Genomic DNA, 19934 nt, shown 5'->3' with positions numbered 1-19934 from the left:
AGTCTGATGCTAGGAAGGGTAAATGAGATAATAAAGGAGACTCAAAAGGCATGGGTTAAGTTCTTTGAAGAGAACAAAGGTTTCTTTACTTTACTAGAATCAAAGACAGACATTGCAGATGCTCCGGTTGAAGGAAAAGGAAAGGGTATTATGGGTACTTTACCCTCAATTTTGAAGAACATTAAGATAGTGGAAATTAAGCCCTCAGTAGATGCAAATGTATAGACAGATGTTGAGACACCGACAAATACAGAGAGTGAAAAGGTTGATGATGTACAAGATAATAATATTGAGGATAATAGTCCTCTGGATACAAATGTACAGGTTGAGGTTACAATTCCTACAGAGGAACTGACAGTTACAGAGAAGTGAGGAAGCTATAAAGGATAAATTGTCAGAGGAGAAGAAAGGGGAATCCGACAAGGAACCAGTAGTAGGTCCATCATTGTTGTCAATTGACACCTCATTGGTTGTAAAGAAAAACATAATAGAGATGAGTCCTACTGAACTCATCATGATGGTTGCACATAAATTAATGGAGGGATCTACAGATAAAGGGATTATTGATTAGTCAATCTCTATTTTACACAGACTAGTCTCGAATTGCAAGATTGACGATGAAGCAAGCCCATTCAGAAAGATTAAGACAATTACTGAGCACATTTCAAAGGATTTTCAATCCTTACAGCAAATTTCAAACCGACAAGCATTGGAGAGATTCACACAAGCTAAAAGAGCTACATTTGATCAGGTGATTGAATCTGAGAAGAAGAAGATTGATGAAAAGTTGAAACTGATAGACAATTTTTTGAAACAGTGTACAAATATTTATAGGGTATGTTGTAACACAGATGTACTTACAGTTAATGTGGATAAAAAGATAAAGGAATTTCAAGAGAAAATTACAAATATAGCTAATTCTTTTGATGGATTGACTTCATTGACTACATCCATTGATGGTCAAATTTGATTTTCGAAGCCCAAATTTCTGTTCTTGAGAAGGAAAATGACAAAATCATAAGAAGAGCCAGAAGTCTGAGAGGCTTGGTGATTCCCCGGTTGGATTCACTTAGTGTACATAAGAAGGAATGTATGGATATAATTGGAAAGCCCACACCAACAGAGCTAAATGAGAAAGAGTCCTTTGCACATATACTGAATGGACTTGTGTCTATCTCTAACACTTTCAAATCTGGTTGGGATACTTATCTTGAGCTATTGGAGAAGGCTTATCCAGAAACTTTCAAATTTGTTAAGCTCCGGTAAGATATTTTTGGGATATTCATTGTACAGTTTTAGATCTTTGACATTCTTTTTGAAATTTTGATGGCATTGATGTCAAAGGGGGAGTGATATAGATGTGAAAAAAAAATTGTATACATTAGGGGGAGATATGGAGATCTATGGGAATATAGAGTATTTTGCATTGAAGAATATTCATCTCAGGGGGAGCAGGCAGGATAAAACTGGCAGATGAAACCTTGACCATTTTTCACATGAGTGTTGTCATCAATGCCAAAGGGGGAGATTTGGTGGCAATTGACATTCAATTGGTTGGTTTCACTATGTTGTCATTGATGGCAACATGGTATCTTGTTCTGGCTTCATGTTTTGGTTCACTTGTGTACCGACATGCATGGTATCTTGTTCTGGCTTCATGTTTTGGTTCACTTGTGTATCGACAGGCACTTCACAAAAACTACACCGACACCGACACTGATAGGATAGAAGGATTTCTTTGGTTACCGGCAATGCAGGCCGACATGGTTTAGAATATGATTATTGGTATTGGAGGTCGACATCTCTTGGATCCAGCATCGACACTTGTTTTTGATATTCATGTATTTATGTTATCTAGCTGACATGTAATTTGATATTGTAATAATCTTTGTAAGCCGCCATAAGGCATGATAAGATGTATAGGGTATATAGGTTTGTTGGATTATATCATTTTTTATATAGGAGTTTATAGATATGTGGGTGTGATATGATGCGATATATATCAGAGAGATCATGTATGTGAGGATATTTATATAAGGGTTATTCTGGTATAGGGTTTAAGGTTTCAGACTGGAACAGACAAAGCTTGAACCGAAATTGTATTTTGGCATGGAAGATTCTATAGTAGTAGTTCAACACTTCTCTGGATTGTAGTCTGGATTTATATGTAGTCAATGAGGCTCCTTTTGTGATTGAGCAGTGTGCTCTAGGATGTAAATCTTCTTGCAAGTGCAGATCCCTTATATTTTGTAATATCTCTTCATATGACTAGTGGATTGATATTGTGGGTCACAAATTCCGCTGTAGTTTTTCCTCTTTGAGGTTTTCCATGTATAATTATGTGTGTTGTGGTTCTTATTTTAGTGATTGGCTTATTGGTTGCTCTACTTCTTTTAATTCTGTATGTACCGGTATACCGATCAGTGTATGCATGTTCAGTGTTATTGGATTCCAATGGTAGTACTCGAAGCAGTCAGTATAAGGAGCATCTTTTGAAGTGGAAGGACAGACTAGTTGAAGATTCATCTTGGATTTCTCAGGTAGAGGTAGACTGCCTTGGTTTTCTTCTAACCTGAGCAAAGTGAGAGACTCACTTTTTCCAACAAACCCAGATGTCTGATGCAGGAGCATCCCCGGTTCATAGAAATCTTGCATCAACCAAAAATATTTCCTTGTTATTTTGATTTTTGTTTGTAGTTTCAACATTTCTTTTTGTGTGTCCTAGATTTGGCTCACCGGAACCTATGGAGTTGGATTTTGCTTGAAGACCTGATCATCTTCCTTATTTCCAAACCGTGGAGCATTTGGATTTTTTTTGGCAAGTTGTCGCTACTGATTTCTGAGACAGTTTTTTGTTACCGGTTGCCTAGACTTATTTGCATTGGTGATCTACCAGATCCCTTGCGTAGCTTGCATATCATTGAGCATTGATCCTGATGCTCCTTGGCATGTGGCCGACCTTTTCCCGTGATCTATTATTCAACCTTTGGATTTTTTGAAGGAATTTCTTTGGTGGAGGCCGACCTTGTTGTTTTTACATGTTAGGTCTTGTTCTTCGGGTTTTGATCCCTTTTTGGGCTGACCGGATCCCATTGGATCATATAAATCATTTTAATAGATCATTAGAATGTAACCAAGAATTTAGACTCGGTATAGAAGATAGATCTTAAGATTTGAGGTCCTGGTTGTGATCTGTTCTGTATTTTGAGCATGTTTTAGCAGGCATGTGAGCCAGTTTATGTAACCCGATTGTTACCGATTGGTTGTAATCAGTTTTCATATTATAATTCAATTTGTTCAGCATTTCCTTCATCATGTCCTTATGCTTCCATTGTGTTTACTCCTACTGACCGGTTTGGACTGGTCTCTTTGAGGTCCATCCTAGTCAGTGACTACTTCAAAATTTGAGGGATGAGTCTTGAGAAATATATTAATTTTTGATAGTTCTCAACAAAATAATTACAAATTGCATCCATAAACAAAGGAGAGATACTATTGAGGAGATACAATAACTTTTATGCTCAATCTACTAATAAATCTTCTTATAAAAACATGTCACTCTAAAATAAGTTTGTTTACATGCTCATTGTATTAAAGTACAAGCAATTATATGCAAAATAGGCAATGCATGAGATGTATTCGGTAGCTACAATAAACAACAAGGAGCATTCAGTTGAACAAAAACAATCAACCAACTATTAGACCAACTAACCAAACTTCCTAAACTAACAATGATGTAATAATAAATACTATGATTGCTAACAATCCCTCTTTATTACATCATATGCCCAAGAGAGCAAATAAAGTAAGTTAAAAAAGATTCGAACTTCACAATTGTAAGAGTTTTGGTGAATATGTCAACACACTACTCTTGAGTTAAACAAAGTTGGAGTTGGATAATTTGTTGTTGAACATGCTCATGAATAAAGTGACGCAATATGCTCCGTTCACTTATGAAAGCTAGTATTGTGAAAAATCTTCAACATAATTGTCACACAAAGTGGTAGGACCTGTCTCAAGAAGACCCATACTTGTCAAAATGTGACAACCGTATCACCTCATAGATAGCTCCACTTGTAGCATAATATTCTACCTCTATGGAAGAGCAAGAAACTTGCAAAGTATACATCCGTGTATCCACACAAAAGAAAATCTACATTCTACTTGTATTCCAGGTCATATGTCATTGTACCATGGATGAATCTCAAAAAACACTTTGTTGCTTCCAATGAACAACCTTAGGTTCTTGTATAAACATAGAAAGATGGTTGACAATATAGTTGATGTCTAGCCTAATATAAGTTAGGTACATAAGACTCCAAATCAACCAACAATAAAGAGTAGAATTCACCTAAGGTGATGGATAATGGCAAGAAAGTTGCAAACTTATCTCTATGGATGTTGACATTGTTTTTCAATCTTCCATTTTGAATTTCTCAAGCAATGTTGCAACATATTTTATTTGAGATACATAAATATGATTCTTCTATTACCATACTTAAATTCCAAGGAAATAATGCAAGAGCTTGAGTTCAATCATGTCAAATGATCACTTGTGATCATTCCTAGTAGCATCAATCATTTGTTGTGAGCTTCTCGTGATGACCAAATCGTCGACATATACAATCACAATTACAATCTTCCCCCTTGCTCTTGGATCTAAAGATTAGTATGACAAGGATTCCAAATGAATCCATTTTTAAGGAGATGCTCATAAATATTGATATACTAGGATCAAGGAGCCTCTTTAAGAGAGGGATTTGATAAGTTTGCATACTTTGTGCAATTTGCCAAGTGCAATATATCCCTCTGGTTGATTCATATAGACTTATTCCTTGAGATTTTCATTAAGAAAGGAACTCTTGACATCCATTTGATGAAATTGCAACCAAATTAAGTTGTCATTGCCAAGACCATGCAAATAGTCTTCATTTTGGTTGTGGGGGAAAAAGTTTTATCACAGTCAATGCCTTCTATGCATAGCCCTTAGCCTTAAGTTAGACCATGTACTTATCAATGCTACCATTTACTTTATACTTGATTTTGAAGACCCACTTGCATCCAATATCCTTCTTCCCTAGTGGAAGGTCAACAAATTCCCATGTATTATTTCTCCATAAGTTTTGATGTTATGTATCCATGACTTCCAAGGTCGTCACTCAAGAGCCTATTGAACTATTTTCGGTTTAGAACTTTGAATAACTGTACACATGAGACCCAAATTCACCTCTTCATGAGACTTGCTATGAGTTAGGAACCCAATGAGAGATGCATTTGTGGTGTACATGTGTTGTGTGCATTAATTAGTCACATTGTGTAATGCAAACATGAGTTAGTTGCATTCTATTTATGTGATCTATCTGAGTTAGTCACATTATGTGCATGTGATGTGTCCATGAAATGATCCAGTAGAGTTTGTCAAGTTGCAAAGGGTAGTAGTTAGAATGTGGGATTGTATAAACCTTTGACATTACCAGAGAGACCTTGGGAAGATATAAGCATATATTTCATACTTGGATTTCCTAAAACACAGAGAGGGAATGATTCTATATTTGTGATAGTGGATAGATTCTCGAAGATGGATCATTTCATACCTTGTAAGAAGACATCAGATGCGGTGCATATAGCTGACCTATTTTTCAAGGAAGTGGTGAGATTGCATGGATTACCTAAGAGCATAGTTTCAGACAGAGATACTAAGTTTGTTGGTTATTTTTTGAGAGCACTTTGGAAGAAGATGAAGACAGATTTGAAGTTCAGTTCTACTTTTCACCCACAGATTGATGGACAGACATAAGTATTTAACCGGAGCTTGGGAAATTTGTTAAGATGCTTAGTTGGAGACAAAACCGGAAGTTGGGATTTGATTCTTGCACAAGCAGAGTTTGCCTACAATAATTCAGTAAACAGGAGTACCAGAAGGACACTTTTTGAGAGTGTTACCGGAGCACACCCTAGAGTTATATCATAATTAAGAGATATTAGCAGTGAAGACGAGAGAAGTTCAGAAGCAAAAGAATTTGCAGATCGCATAAAGGACTTAAATATTCAAGTTAAGAAGCATTTGGAGGACATGAACAACAAGTATAAGGAGAAAGTAGATGAGAAGAGGAGACATAAGGAATTTGAAGTTGGTGATGAAGTGATGGTGTATCTGAGAAAAGAAAGATTCCCGGTTGGAACTTATAACAAGTTGCAAATGAGGAAGTTTGGACCTTGCAATATTTTGAGAAAGTTCAGTTCCGGAAATGTATATGAAGTGGAGTTATCGGATAGTCTGAGCATTTCACCTGTATTTAACATTGCATAACTACATCAGTATCATGAATCAGAGTTCAGTGAGGATAGTATTGTAGACTTGGAGAAACAGTTGTCCCGAAAGGAACTGGATCAGATTGAAGATATTTTGGACAGTAGGATTGGGTGTAGTACCCGAAGCAGTCAGTATAAGGAGTATCTTGTAAAGTGGAAGGACAGACCAGTTGAAGATTCGTCTTGGATTTCTCAAGCAGAGGTAGACCGCCTTGGTTTTCCTTTGACCCCAACAAAGTGAGAGACTCACTTTTTCAACAACCCCAGATGTCTAATGCAGGAGCATCCTCGGTTCATGGCAATCTTGCATCAACCAAAAATATTTCCTTTCTGTTTTGCTTTTTGTTTTGCAATTTTAGCATTTCATTCTGCATGTTCTAGCATTGGCTCACCGAATCTTTAGGAGTTGGATTTTGCTTGAGGACTTGATTATATACCTTACTCCTAAACCGCAGAGCATTTGGATCATTTTTCGACAAGTTATCACTACCGGTTTCAGAGATAGTTTATTGGTACCCGTTGCCTAGACCTAATTGCATTTGTAATCTACCAGAATCCACTAGATCCCTTCCGTAGCTTGCAAAGCCCTGAGCATTCATTTCGATGTTCCTTGGTGTGTGGCCGACCTTCTCTTTGATCTACATTTTATCCTTTGGATTTTTCGGAGGAATTTGTTTGGCAAAGGTTGACCTTGTTGTTTTTACATGTTAGATCTTGTTCTTCAGCATTTGATCCCTTTTTGGAATGACCGAATCCCCTTGGATCATTTAAATCATTGTAACTAAGCATTACAATAAAGATAAGTTAAGATATAGAACATACAAGATAGATTTGAATATTTGAGGTCCCGGTTGCAACCTGTGATGTAATTAGGCATGTTTGAGAAAGCCAGTGAGCCGGTTCCTGTAACTTGGTTGTTACCGGTTGATTGTAATCAGTTTTTCATAATATAATTCTCAGTTTTGCATTGCCTCCATCATATCATTGTGTTTTTGTTGTGTTTACTCTTTCTTACCGGTTCGGATTGATCTCCTTCATTTTGGAGATTGTGTTTTCCTGAGAATTTTGTTGTAGGGTGGCGGACTATGGATCCGACCTGCAGTTGCAAAGGGCTGGCGTGAAGATGGCAGAAAGAGGAAATAGGAATGGTGGAGCACGTGGGAATGCAGACCCTGTTGTGATGGAAATGTTGTGAGAAATTGCAGCCCGGTTGGAGGTCATTGAGATAGCCCAGAGAAGAGGCCGACATATTGCAGATGTGAGTGAAGATGAAGGAGACGAATCCCCGACAGAACAAGTAAACCCACTGGCGACTAATCCTGATAAAGAAAGGTTTTTGAGGGTTTTGAGTAGGGCGAATAGTTAAACCTCATTTTAGCCCACCAGGATATGATGGAAAGTTGGATTCAGATGAATTGATGGATTGGATATCAGAGATGGAGAAATATTTTGATTTTAAAAATACCGCAGAAAAAGAAAGGTGAAATATGCCTATACCCGGTTGAAAGGTCATGCATCTCTTTGGTAGGAGCATTTGCAAGTTGATAGACAGAGAAGAGGTAAAGAGAAGATCAAGACATGAGATCAGATGGTTGCTAAGTTGAAATCAAAATTTATGTCAGTTGATTATCAAGTGAATTTGTTTCGGAAGTTGTAGAATTTGAGCCAGAAGGAATCTAGTGTGAAGGAGTACACCGAAGCATTTTACAAGTTGAATATCAGATCCAGACACGTTGATGATGAAGTTGAACAAGTTGCAAGATATTTGAATGGACTGCGGATGTCTATACAAGATGAACTCGATTTGATCAAATTGCAGAGTGTTGAAGAAGCTTACCAGTATGCCCTAAAAACATAAGAGAAGCTGAACAAAAGACATGAACAGAGACAAAGAGGTAGAGGTGGAAGGTTTTTCCGGAGGAAGATTTCAAGGAGGAAGAGGATATACCGGAGGTAGAGGAACTTGTACAGATCATAACAAGGACAGGGAAGTGAGAAAAGAAGGTAATTCATACTGGAAGGATGATAGAAATTTCTATTGGAGGAGAGAACCAGATGGCTACCAGAATGAAAATTTTGGAAAAGATGATAAAAGACAAGACAAGAGAGTGTTTAGAGGAACTTGCTACAAATGTGGAGGAGAAGGGCATCATTCTTTTGAGTGTAAGAAGATAGAGAATACTGAGAGAACAACAATGGTGGAAGAAAGCCCCACCAGATCAGCTAATAAACCAAAAGATGGAGAACTATTGATGATGAGGAGAGCTTTGTGTCATACTGGAGGAGATGAGGAGCCCTTGCAGAGGAAGAATTTGTTCAAGACCAGATGTAAGGTATTCGGTAAGTGTTGTAAAGTTGTTATCGATAGTGGTAGTTCGGATAATCTTTTTTCAGAAGAGATGGTGAATAAGTTGAATTTGGAAAGATTGAGACACCCTAAGCCTTATTAGATAGCATGGATTCAGGATGAACATAATTTGTTGGTAAGTGAGCAATGTTTGGTGAAATTGAAAATTGGGAATTATCATGATGAACTCTTGTGTGATATTATGCCTATGGATATTTGTCACCTTTTGTTGGCTAGACCTTGGCAGTTTGATAGATAGGCAATACATGATGGGAGAAAAAATGCATACACTATTGTGGCCAATGGGATGAAGCAAACCTTGTTGTGCTTGGAGGACCTTTGAAGAGCGAAGTCTATACGAATGCTAGAGTCTGTTTGGTGGATGGAAGGAAATTCTTGGATGGAATGAGGCATGAGAATGTGTGTTTTTCCTTAGTTCCTAAGAAGACTAAGAATTCAGAGCATGAAGAAGAACATCTAGAAGAGATAAAAGAGTTGCTGACAGAGTATGAAGACATCATTTCAGAAAATGTACCCAGTGGATTACCGCATGTGAGAAGTATCAGTCATTACATGGGCCTGGTTCTCTGAACTAATTTGCCTAACAAAGTTACACACCGGATGACACCAACAGAGAATGAAGAGTTGAATAGACAAGTGCAGGAGTTGTTGAATAAAGGTTTGATCAGAGAAAGTCTGAGTCCTTGTGCAATACCAATAGTATTAGCACCTAAGAAGAATGGAGAATGAAGGATGTGTATCGATTCCAAATCAATAAACAAATTCACAGTGAAATACTAGTTTCCATTACCTAGGATGGATGACATAATAGACTGTTTGAGTGGAGCCAAATACTTTACAAAGATAGACTTGAAGTGTGGATATCATCAGATCAGGATTAGAGAAGGAGATGAGTGCAAGACAACATTCAAGACAAATTAAGGACTGTATGAATGGTTGGTGATGTCTTTTGGGTTAACTAATGCACCGTGTACTTTAATGAGGCTGATGAATGAGGTATTGAAGAAATTCTTGGGTAAGTTTGTTATTGTACATTTGGATGACATTCTGATTTTTAGTAAGGCAAAAGAGGAGCATTTGTTGCATTTAAGACAAGTTTTGCAGAGCTTAAGAGAAGAAAAGTTGCTGATAAATCTTAAGAAGTGTACTTTCATGAAGGAAAAATTAGTCTATTTGGGATTTCTGATATCTGAGGATGGTTTGAAGATGGACCCTAAGAAAGAAAAAACAATTGTTGAATGGTCTACACTGGAAAGCATTGGAGAGGTAAGATCATTCCATGGATTGACTAGTTTCTACCAGAATTTCATCAGAAATTTCAGTTCAGTTTGTAACCCTATGACTGAGACAATGAGGGGAGATAGGAAGGAGTTCAAGTGGACCACTGAAGCAAACAAAAGTTTTGATTTGTTGAAGTAGAAAGTGACTGAGCAGCCTGTGTTAGCTTTACCAGATTTCAACAAAGTATTTCAAGTGGATTGTGATGCAAGTGGAATTGCAATTGGAGCCGTATTGAGTCAGGATGGGAGAGCAGTAGCTTATTTTAGTGAGAAATTAAATGATGCCGGGAGGAGATATTCAGTATATGATCAAGAATTTTATGTCATAGTTCAAGCCTTGAAGAAGTGGAGACATTACCTGTTGCCGAAGGAGTTTGTGTTGTATACGGATCATCAAGCTTTGCAGTATTTGAATAGTCAGAGTAAGTTGAATCAGAGACATATGAGATGGGTAGAATTTTTGCAAAGTTACACCGTTGTGTTGAAGCATAGAAGTGGGAAATATTACAAAGTTGTTGATGCATTGAGTAGAAGAAGGAATATGTTGATAGAGACGAGAGTGACAATATTAGGATTTGAGTAGTTGAAGACCTTGTATGATGATGACCTGGATTTTGCAGAAACTTGGAGAGCATGTAGAGAACCAGTTACGATGGATAGAAGCAAGTGGTTGGATTACTTCTTTCAGGATGGGATATTGTTTAGAGGAGTTTAGTTGTGCATACCTGAGAGTTCTATGAGGGAGAATATGATAAAGGAGAAACATAGTGGAGGATTAGCTGAACACTTTGGTGTTGATAAAACAGTAGCAATGGTGAGTGATCATTACTTTTGATCCCAGATTCATAAGGATGTTAAGAAGTATGTGCAAAGTTGTAGAGTTTGTCACGTTGCAAAGGCTAGTAGTCGAAATGTGGGATTGTATAAACCTTTGATAGTACCAGAGAGACCTTGGGAAGATATAAGCATGGATTTCCTAAAAAACAGAGAGGGAATGATTGTATATTTGTGATAGTGGATAGATTCTCGAAGATGGCTCATTTCATACCTTGTAAGAAGACATCAGATGCAGTGCACATAGCTGACCTATTTTTCAAGGAAGTGGTGAGATTGCATGGAATACCTAGGAGCATAGTTTTAGACAAAGATACTAAGTTTGTTGGTTATTTTTGGAGAATACTTTGGAAGAAGAAGAAGACAAATTTGAAGTTTAGTTCTACTTTTCACCCACAAACTGATGGATAGACATAAATAGTTAACCAGAGCTTGGGAAATTTGTTAAGATGCTTAGTTGGAGACAAAACCGGAAGTTGGGATTTGATTCTTGCACAAGAAGAGTTTGCCTACAGTAATTCAGTAAACAGGAGTACCAGAATGACACCTTTTAAGATTGTTACCGCAACACACCCCAGAGGTGTATCAGAATTAAGAGATATTAGCAGTGAAAACCAAAGAAGTTCAGAAGAAGAAGAATTTGCAGATCACATAAAGGACTTACAAATTCAAGTTAAGAAGCATTTGGAGGACATGAACATCAAGTATAAGGATAAAATAAATGAGAAGAGGAGATATAAGGAATTTGAAGTTGGCGATGAAGTGATGGTGTATTTGAGAAAAGAAAGATTCCTGGTTGGAACTTATAACAAGTTGCAGATGAGGAAGTTTGGACCTTGCAAGATTTTGAGAAAGTTCATACCTGGAAATGCATATGAAGTGGAGTTACCGGATAGTCTGAGTATTTCACTTGTATTTAACATTGCAGATCTACATCAGTATCATGAACCAGAATTCAGTGAGGACAGTATTGCAAACTTGGAGAAACAGTTGCCTTGGAAGGAACCAGATTGGATTGAAGACATTTTGGACAGTAGGATTGGGAGTAGTACCCAGAGCAGTCAGTATAAGGAGTATCTTGTAAAGTGGAAGGACAGACTAGTTGAAGAGTCATCTTGGATTTCTCAAGAAGAGGTAGACCGCCTTGGTTTTTCTCTGACCCCAGCAAAGTGAAAGACTTGATTTTTCAACAACCCCAGATGTCGGATGCAGGAGCATCCCCAGTTCGTGGCAATCTTGCATCAACCAAAAAGATTTCCTTTCTGTTTTGCAGTTTCAACATTTCATTCTGCATGTTCTAGCATTGGCTCACCAGATCTTGAGGAGTTGTATTTTGCTTGAGGACTTGATCATCTACCTTATTCCTAAACCATGGAGCATTTGGATCATTTTTCGGCAAGTTATCGCTACCGATTTCTGAGACAGTTTTATGGTACCGATTGCCTGGACCTAAATCTACTGGATCCCTTCCGTAGCTTGCAGAGCCTTGGGTGTTGATTCCGATGTTCTTTGGCATATGGCCGACCTTCCCTTTTATCTACACTTCATCCTTTGGATTTTTTGCAAGAATTTCTTTGGCGGAGGCCAACCTTGTTGTTTTACACATTAGGTCTTGTTCTTCAACATTTGATCCTTTTTTTGGGCCGACCAGATCCCCTTAGATCGTATAAATCATTGTAATTGAGCATTAGAATGCAGGTAAGTTAAGAGATAGAAGAAAGAAGATAGATCCTAAGATTTGAGGTCTCAGTTGTGGCCTGTCCTATAATTAAGCATGTTTTAGCAGGCCAGTGAGTCGATTTTTGTAACCCGGTTGTTACCAGTTGATTGTAAACAATTTTCATGATATAATTCATTCAGTTCTACATTGCCTCCATCATATCCTTGTGTTTCCATTGTGTTATACTCTTGCTGACCAGTCTAGATTGATTTCTTTGAGGTCCCTCCCAACCGGTGACTGCACCAATTGGTAAAAACAAATCAGCTAAGTTTAAAAACTTGGGTCAGTGAAGAACCATAATGATAGACTAGTAAACCAAGAGAATGATATTGGAGTTTTCCTACCAGGATGGGTAACTTCAGAATTTTATTGGTGCTTTTCTACCAAGATGGTAGGGAGGAAGAATGCAACTCTCTCAGATGAGATGGATATGAACTTAATTGCAATTTGAAACAAATAGGCCAGCAAATTATTTCATTCTCAAGAATCAAGTCAGTCTTGATTTTCAATGAAGGTCTCATGATCTTTATGGTTTACCCAATATTTCATTACTCTTTGTTTGTAATGAAAATAGCTTACTTCAAACTCTATTTATGTCCAACAATAGATATGTGATTTGTTATCCTTGTTATAGGATGGGCTCAAGAAGTAAATTGTGGAAATACATTATGTAAAGTTTCCAAAATCAATTTGGAACTAGATTTGTTTGATCTTTATTTTCTTGACCATTTGTGATCATAGAATTTTCCTCCAAGTTATAAAATATAATCAAGTCAATCTTGATTTTCAATAAAGGTCTCGTGATCTTTATGTTTTACCCAATATTTCATTACTCTTTGTTTGTAATGAATATAGCTTACTTCAAACTCTATTTATGTCCAACAATAGATATGCTATTTGTCATCCCTCTTATAGGACGGGCTCAATAAGTAAATTGTGGAAATACATTATGTAAAGTTTCCAAAATCAGTTTGGAACTAGATTTGTTTGATCTTTATTTTCGTGACCATTTGTGATTGTAGAATTTTCCTCCAAGTTATAAAATATAAATTAAGTTTCTTTAACAAAAATATAAACCATGAGAACACAAACTAACATAAAATGAACAAACTTTGAGAGATAAAGATAGTAAAATTAAGATAATCTCAATTAACAAGAATTATTGGAGTAAAAAGGGATTGCCAGTTTTAGCTTAAATAATCCAAATTATACTTTTAAGGTATTTAGTGAGTGACAAATAACTATCGACTCCAAAATAATGTTGACAAGGCTTTTAATTTAGGATCCGATACCTTGGAAAATGAAACAAATTTATGAAGCAAGATCATTTACATTGGTTTAAAGGCCACAATTGTGAAAGGTGTCTCTTATGTGACCCATCAATTGGTGAATAACTTAGGTTCCAAACATTATTGCTAATAGTCTTGTCTAATTATTAGTTAGATTGCAAGGATACATAATTAGATTGCAAGGATACAATGTGGTACACATGGACATTAATAGAACTCTTTCATTGCCAATAGGCAAAAGAATGGAACTAATACAAATAATTGGTAGCTTTAAGATAGTCTTCTTTCTTCTATTGAATCCTACCAACTTTAATCATCCCAAAACAACATTAAAAAAAGCACTACAAAGCAAGGAACTAAACCCGTCTTATAACCTTCTTTTCGAGTGTGTCCTTTCATTGATTTACATAAATTTCACAAACTATAGACATGCTTTGTATTTTTCATCAATAATAATAATATATGATTATCTATTGGCCACAAATTTAAAGAAAAATGTGTAGCAACATTCATTTATTAAATTGTACAAAATCAATGATCAGGTAGACTTTTCACCTTTGAGAAGCTTTCAATCTCAAAACATATAAAAGATTAAGAGGAAACAAAAGACGTATTTTATAAATAAATCGAGATTGTGCTAAAAAGCTGCAATGAATAGTGTATGATAATTACATAAATCTTGTATTTATCCTTCAACAATTTTTACAGGTGACCTGAAAATGAAAATAAAAGTAAAATTAATGAAAAGGATTATTAATATTATTTGAATTTAATTCCTTTATAATAAGGAAGAGGAATTATTGATATCTTACCCAAAAGCATTTTGTTTAATGCTAAGTAGCTCCAAGTCAAACTGCAATAAGAACATATTATTAGCCTCCAATGTTTTTTAAAATCAACATTTTTTTCTTTTAAAATATCTATAAGATATGGAGTATGTACTGTACTGTCTCATATATTTTATATATACATTTGTCGAATAAAATTCACTATAATTGAAGATAAAAGATAATTGCAAACAACAAAATTTTCTTTAACTTTAAAAGTTCACTTCACTTACATTTCAAGTGTCATCTAAGGGATTGGAATATATATATATATAATTTAAACTTTGTAATTTAAAAACAACAAATAATAATCCCTTTGTTTCTAAGGTATAATAACCAATTAAAGATAGATATATATTGGGGGAAATGAGCTCTCTAATTTAAGAGAAACAATCTACCAGAAAAGAATGCAAATCATATTAAAATATTGCAAACCTAAGATCTCATTATTGTTACAGAAAAGTACCCGGATTCATTTGTAAACAAATTTTGAAGAAACACTTCTAAGCTACATGTAGAATAAATTTCAGTTTACAACACCAAAATATCTTTTAAAGCAGAAAAGAAAATGTCACATAGATTCATTTTCAGAAGAATTGAGAAACGATTTAACTCAATAAGTTCTGGCATGCAAAACTAATGGTAAACAAATATTACCTCAAGTGTTGCATTTGGTGGAATCTCTTGAATTCCTTTATTGCCATATGCAAGCTCAGGTGGTACTATTAGCAAGCGCTGCAGATGATGAATTTTTTTTCAGATAATGGAAAATCTCAATTTCAGATGTTGAAGTTTCAAACTTTAAACTTTGACAAGGTATTCTGTTATATTTATATCTTTTAGCAATATTTTTCCCTTTCACTTCAAAGTCTAGCCATTTTACAGTTGCTATGATAAAGTTCATGCAAAGGACCCCTGCACATCACACTTCTTGATTGCCATTGCACACAATGATATTATGCATGCCTAATTCATGTTAACCCTTTACTAATATCTAAAAGCGAACTTATTTAACAACACCAAGTTTAATAACCCTTTTGAATAATTCCTCATTAATTTAAGAGAAACGATCTACCAGAAAAGAATGCTATTTTTCACCTGCCCTCCAACTTTCATGCCTTGAACTCCCAAGTCCAACCCCTTTAGAACATTTCCTCTTTCAGATGCCCCCACATCAAATCCATAGGGCTGCAAATGTCCACAAGTAAATTTTGATGAAACAAAGTCACAAACATTAAAAATGTTCCAGTTTCCAAACTCATCTAGCAAAAATGGCATTATATAACATTAACAACCATAATGCTTGAACACGTCTTAAATCCTTCAATATCTTGAAGCGCCTGACACAAATACAAAACATACAGAAGCTCATACTATCTGAAAGTGTTCCCTTATAGATTAAAGCAAAGTAATATTATTTTGTTCCGTTGGTCAAAAACTTCTAAAGAACAACCATATCTATTTTGTTCTCACTTCTCTTGAAGTACTCAAAATATCATCAAAGAAATAATATATGCTTTTTAAGCTTGGTTGGGATACATAAATAATTAACTGATATGTTTCATATCAAGTGTCATTGCATTAACTAAATGTTCTGGACTGACAAGGAGTTCTATGATCAGTTTTACTTACAGTGCCACCAGTAACGCCCATGCCTTGTCTACTAGTCATAAAAGTAACACCTCTCCATTTTGCTACATAGTGTACCTGGCCACATAACTAAAATTAACAAATAGTAGACTCATAAACATCTGAATACAGCAAACCTGGCATACACTAATGCCTAGATATAAACCAATAATAGCAGAGGATCAACAAAGCCACATCATCCTTGTAGAATCTAGATTATATTGTGATACATTGAAAGGCATTTATAGAGAATTGTAAGAGGAATTCATGAGCCCCATAAAAAAATTAGAATTTGATAAATCTACACCTAAAATCTGAATAGATTTTATATATTGAGCTTATGTGAAATAATATTTGTTCTAGTATGATGGGATAGTTCAAGCTAAGGTGTAGTGTTGTAATCCTACCATCTGAGAACCATTTCATTACTGTACTCTAAAAACATTGTTATTATTAAGTTGAAATTATTGACTTGTCAGCAAGTACATGTATATATACATAAGAATGGCAGCTTGCTAGTAAATAGTTGATAGGCTTATAAATAATGCTTGTAAGATCTAGATGGGTTTCCAAGCTCCTTATAAATCATTGCAGAGCATTGTATCGACAACGCTTACTATATGCAAAAGAGAACTAGTATATCCTAGATAGACACTATCTTCGTGACATGTGAACTGCCAGTTGTTGAGAAACACTGAACAAAAGATCAGCATTAGAGTTCGTGAGATTCCCTGAAATCTCCTACGTATTGGAGCAATAACCTCCTCGAGGAAAAGGACCAAACACCACTTGTCAAGATAATCATCGAAGGTGGACAAGGAACCTCCCAAGCCTTTACATAAACAATAGCACCTTCCCCAGATTTCATAGCAAGGCAGGCACCTAAAATAAGACGTTCATCATTCTCCACCTCACAAAAACTACAGAGGTGACAGAACCTAATCCTGTGATGAATATGGTGATCCAACTCAACTCATGACTGGTAGGAACATTACCCCAACTAACCAAGAGGAATCCTCAAGCCATGCAATCAACTGTGTTGATAATGGTTTGGTCAAAGTTCAAACAATGATGCCATAACTAATCTGAAAGAAATGCAAGCAAAGATAAAAACTGCCTCAATTTTAAGAATAAAATTCTATCACAAATGATAAGAACCATGCAAAAAACAGTTGGTCTAAGAATAAAAATGCACACATCTATGACGTCAAAGCTGATTATTTGATGGTTCTTACCCAATTTCGGAGATAAGAAAGAGGAGGATAAAGAAGTTTAATCTCTAAAAGAATGGCAGTCGACATAAAATATTTCCTTATCAGAAATATATTGTGACAAAAACCACATGCAGGTTAATTGAACAACTAGCAAACAGTTTGCATCAAGCAGTATCAAACTAGGGCCCAAGTTCTATGAGTGAGAGTTGTGTGACCTTTCTAACAAAGTGCACTTGTGCATGTGTTGAATTGCAGGTAAGGAGCTATGGCAAAGAGAGGAAGAGAGAAATAGGAAACAACCGAATTGGCAGTCAATTTTGTGTGGTGGACCTTGCTGACATGTTGAGAGCCCTTTAGTGAGGCTGAACATCACAGCGCCCACACAAAGAAGAAAAATGGTTGTGATGAAGGACAATAGAAAGGATAAGAGGGAAGATGTTGAAGCCGTAAAGAAAGTTGGAAACAAACTAAGGTTTGATCTTCCAACCTATTTAGGAAGCTTGAATTGGAGGAGTTTATAAGCTAGATCACAAAGTTTTGGAAGAATTTTGAATTTAAGTTGATTGAGAACCCCCATAGTGTCAAATATGTGAACACAAAATTGAAGGGACACACCACATTGTGATGCGACTTTGGGCAGAATGAATGTATTAAGAAGGATAAGAGGAAGATTGCAGATTGGGACCACCTAGGCAAGGAGATCGAGGGAAAGTTCATGCAAGAGAATTACATAATGGATCTACTCAAAAGCTCAAAAATCCATTCCAAGTAGAGAGGTCTCTTAAAGAGGATATGGAGGAGTTCTATACACTCAGCATTTGGGCTGGTCATATAGAAAATGACACAGAGTGTATGAACCTATTTGTTCAAGATGAAATATGTTTTCTTAATATACTAGCTTGCCGGTTCGGGTTCGGGCATTGGTTCGGGTTCGAAGAATCGGTATGCCGGTACGGCAAAATTTTGAAAAGGGGTTTGGGTTCATTTGGGTTTGTTTGGGTTCGTTAGTACAAAAACATGTAAATTTTATATATATATATATATTTTAATATGTGTGCAGCCTATAAGCATGAATTAAGATTAGCATGTCACATAGCATCATATAAACAACAAAACAAACATAAACTTGTAATCATAGCATCATGATCATACCATAATAGCATCATATACATCAAGTTTAATATCAAAATGACAAAATATTCAAGTATCCCTATCTCAATAGTAGGTTTCAATTGGGTAGATCTCATTTCTTGCCCTGCAGCTCGTGCTCAGAAACTGGGCTCCTTGTTTTGTAGAACAACAATTGCTCAAATTTGCTCTTGCTCTAGCCAAACATGTTCTGCAATCTTGTACTAATATATCTCTCCAACACTGAACTAAACCATATAATGTTCCACTAGCATTATATATGGCTGTTCCAGCAGCGAAATGCTTATTTGCAGGGATGTAAGCTTTCTCAAACAAATTTGACAGAAGGCTGCTGGTTGTGTTCTCAAAAGCATCTCTACTTTTAGTAATATCCATCGTGTTCACCAAGAGAATTCTTTTAGTATCTAGTCTTGAAATGAAATTAGAATTGTGATAGTGCACGAAACAGTCATCCAACCATATTTTCCCACCTATGTCGTTGGGACAAAGGTCGTGAAGGGTTTTATTTGCTTCCACTGCACATTTTGAGCATCTATCTGCTGATATAGTTCCAGCGCACTAGAGCAGACCATAGACCTTACTAGGAGATTGGCCATGGGAAGAAGTGTTAAATCCTGAATTTTTAGGTGCATTAAGATACAGATCGTTCATAACTAGGTTTAAGTTTGTGGAATAGGTGCTGCCATTGGTGAAAGTTGAGGAATCATCGCATGTGTGCCATGCGTAGATACACATGACTGATGGAAAATTTTGTACAAACAGCAAAAACAGGACGAACCACCTAGGTGGAATTGAAAAAAAAAAAAATTGGCATAAAAAATCACTTTTTGGGCCGCCTAGATGCTCGGGTTCGCTTTGGGTTCTCTGTGGTTCTCTTTGGTTCGACCTGGGTTCGCCCGGGTTCGAACCAGGATGAACCACCTCTGGGTTTTAAGAACCCTGGTCGAACCCAGTCGAACCAGGCCCAAAACCACGAACCAGTTCAAACCAGGGGGGTCCAGAGGAGAACCCGATAACTCAGTTAATATACACTCTATAGAAGAGACCTACCATACAGTGCTTGGAATAGAGAAGTTGTCCTACAAAAAGAATTCAAGAGGAAATGGCAAATACAATACAAGAAAATATGGCATTAGAAGACAAGCCTATGCATAAAAGAAGCAATGGAATCAAGTTCATCACAAAGCTCAAAAGCTAAGCAAACTGCAAAGGAGATGGCTTTAGAGGAATAAGCTATAGATGTGGATAGGCAGGTTATTAGGCATAGAGTGTTTGGAAGCTAAGTGAGAGTATTGCTCAAACCAATCAAAGA

At 36.3% G+C, this 19934-nt stretch overlaps 1 protein-coding gene across 1 annotated transcript in view; it reads right to left on the bottom strand.

The window, feature by feature from the left end:
* Nucleotides 1-14400: 14400 nt before the first annotated feature.
* Nucleotides 14401-19934, bottom strand: part of LOC131041975 (peptidyl-prolyl cis-trans isomerase FKBP16-4, chloroplastic) — a 45302-nt gene continuing 39768 nt past the window's right edge. The window contains exons 5-9 of the mRNA XM_057975258.2: nucleotides 16263-16337; nucleotides 15729-15818; nucleotides 15288-15365; nucleotides 14616-14656; nucleotides 14401-14516 (exon numbers count right to left, since the gene is read on the bottom strand). Of these exons, the coding sequence (XP_057831241.2) occupies nucleotides 14489-14516; nucleotides 14616-14656; nucleotides 15288-15365; nucleotides 15729-15818; nucleotides 16263-16337 (312 nt within the window). The 3' untranslated portion in view covers nucleotides 14401-14488. The remainder of the gene's footprint in view (nucleotides 14517-14615; nucleotides 14657-15287; nucleotides 15366-15728; nucleotides 15819-16262; nucleotides 16338-19934) is intronic.

The sequence above is a fragment of the Cryptomeria japonica genome, chromosome 1 (assembly GCF_030272615.1).
Source record: "Cryptomeria japonica chromosome 1, Sugi_1.0, whole genome shotgun sequence".
Lineage (NCBI taxonomy): Eukaryota > Viridiplantae > Streptophyta > Pinopsida > Cupressales > Cupressaceae > Cryptomeria > Cryptomeria japonica.
Note: the sequence above shows the minus strand (reverse complement) of the source record. Positions and strands in the feature narration are given on the sequence as shown.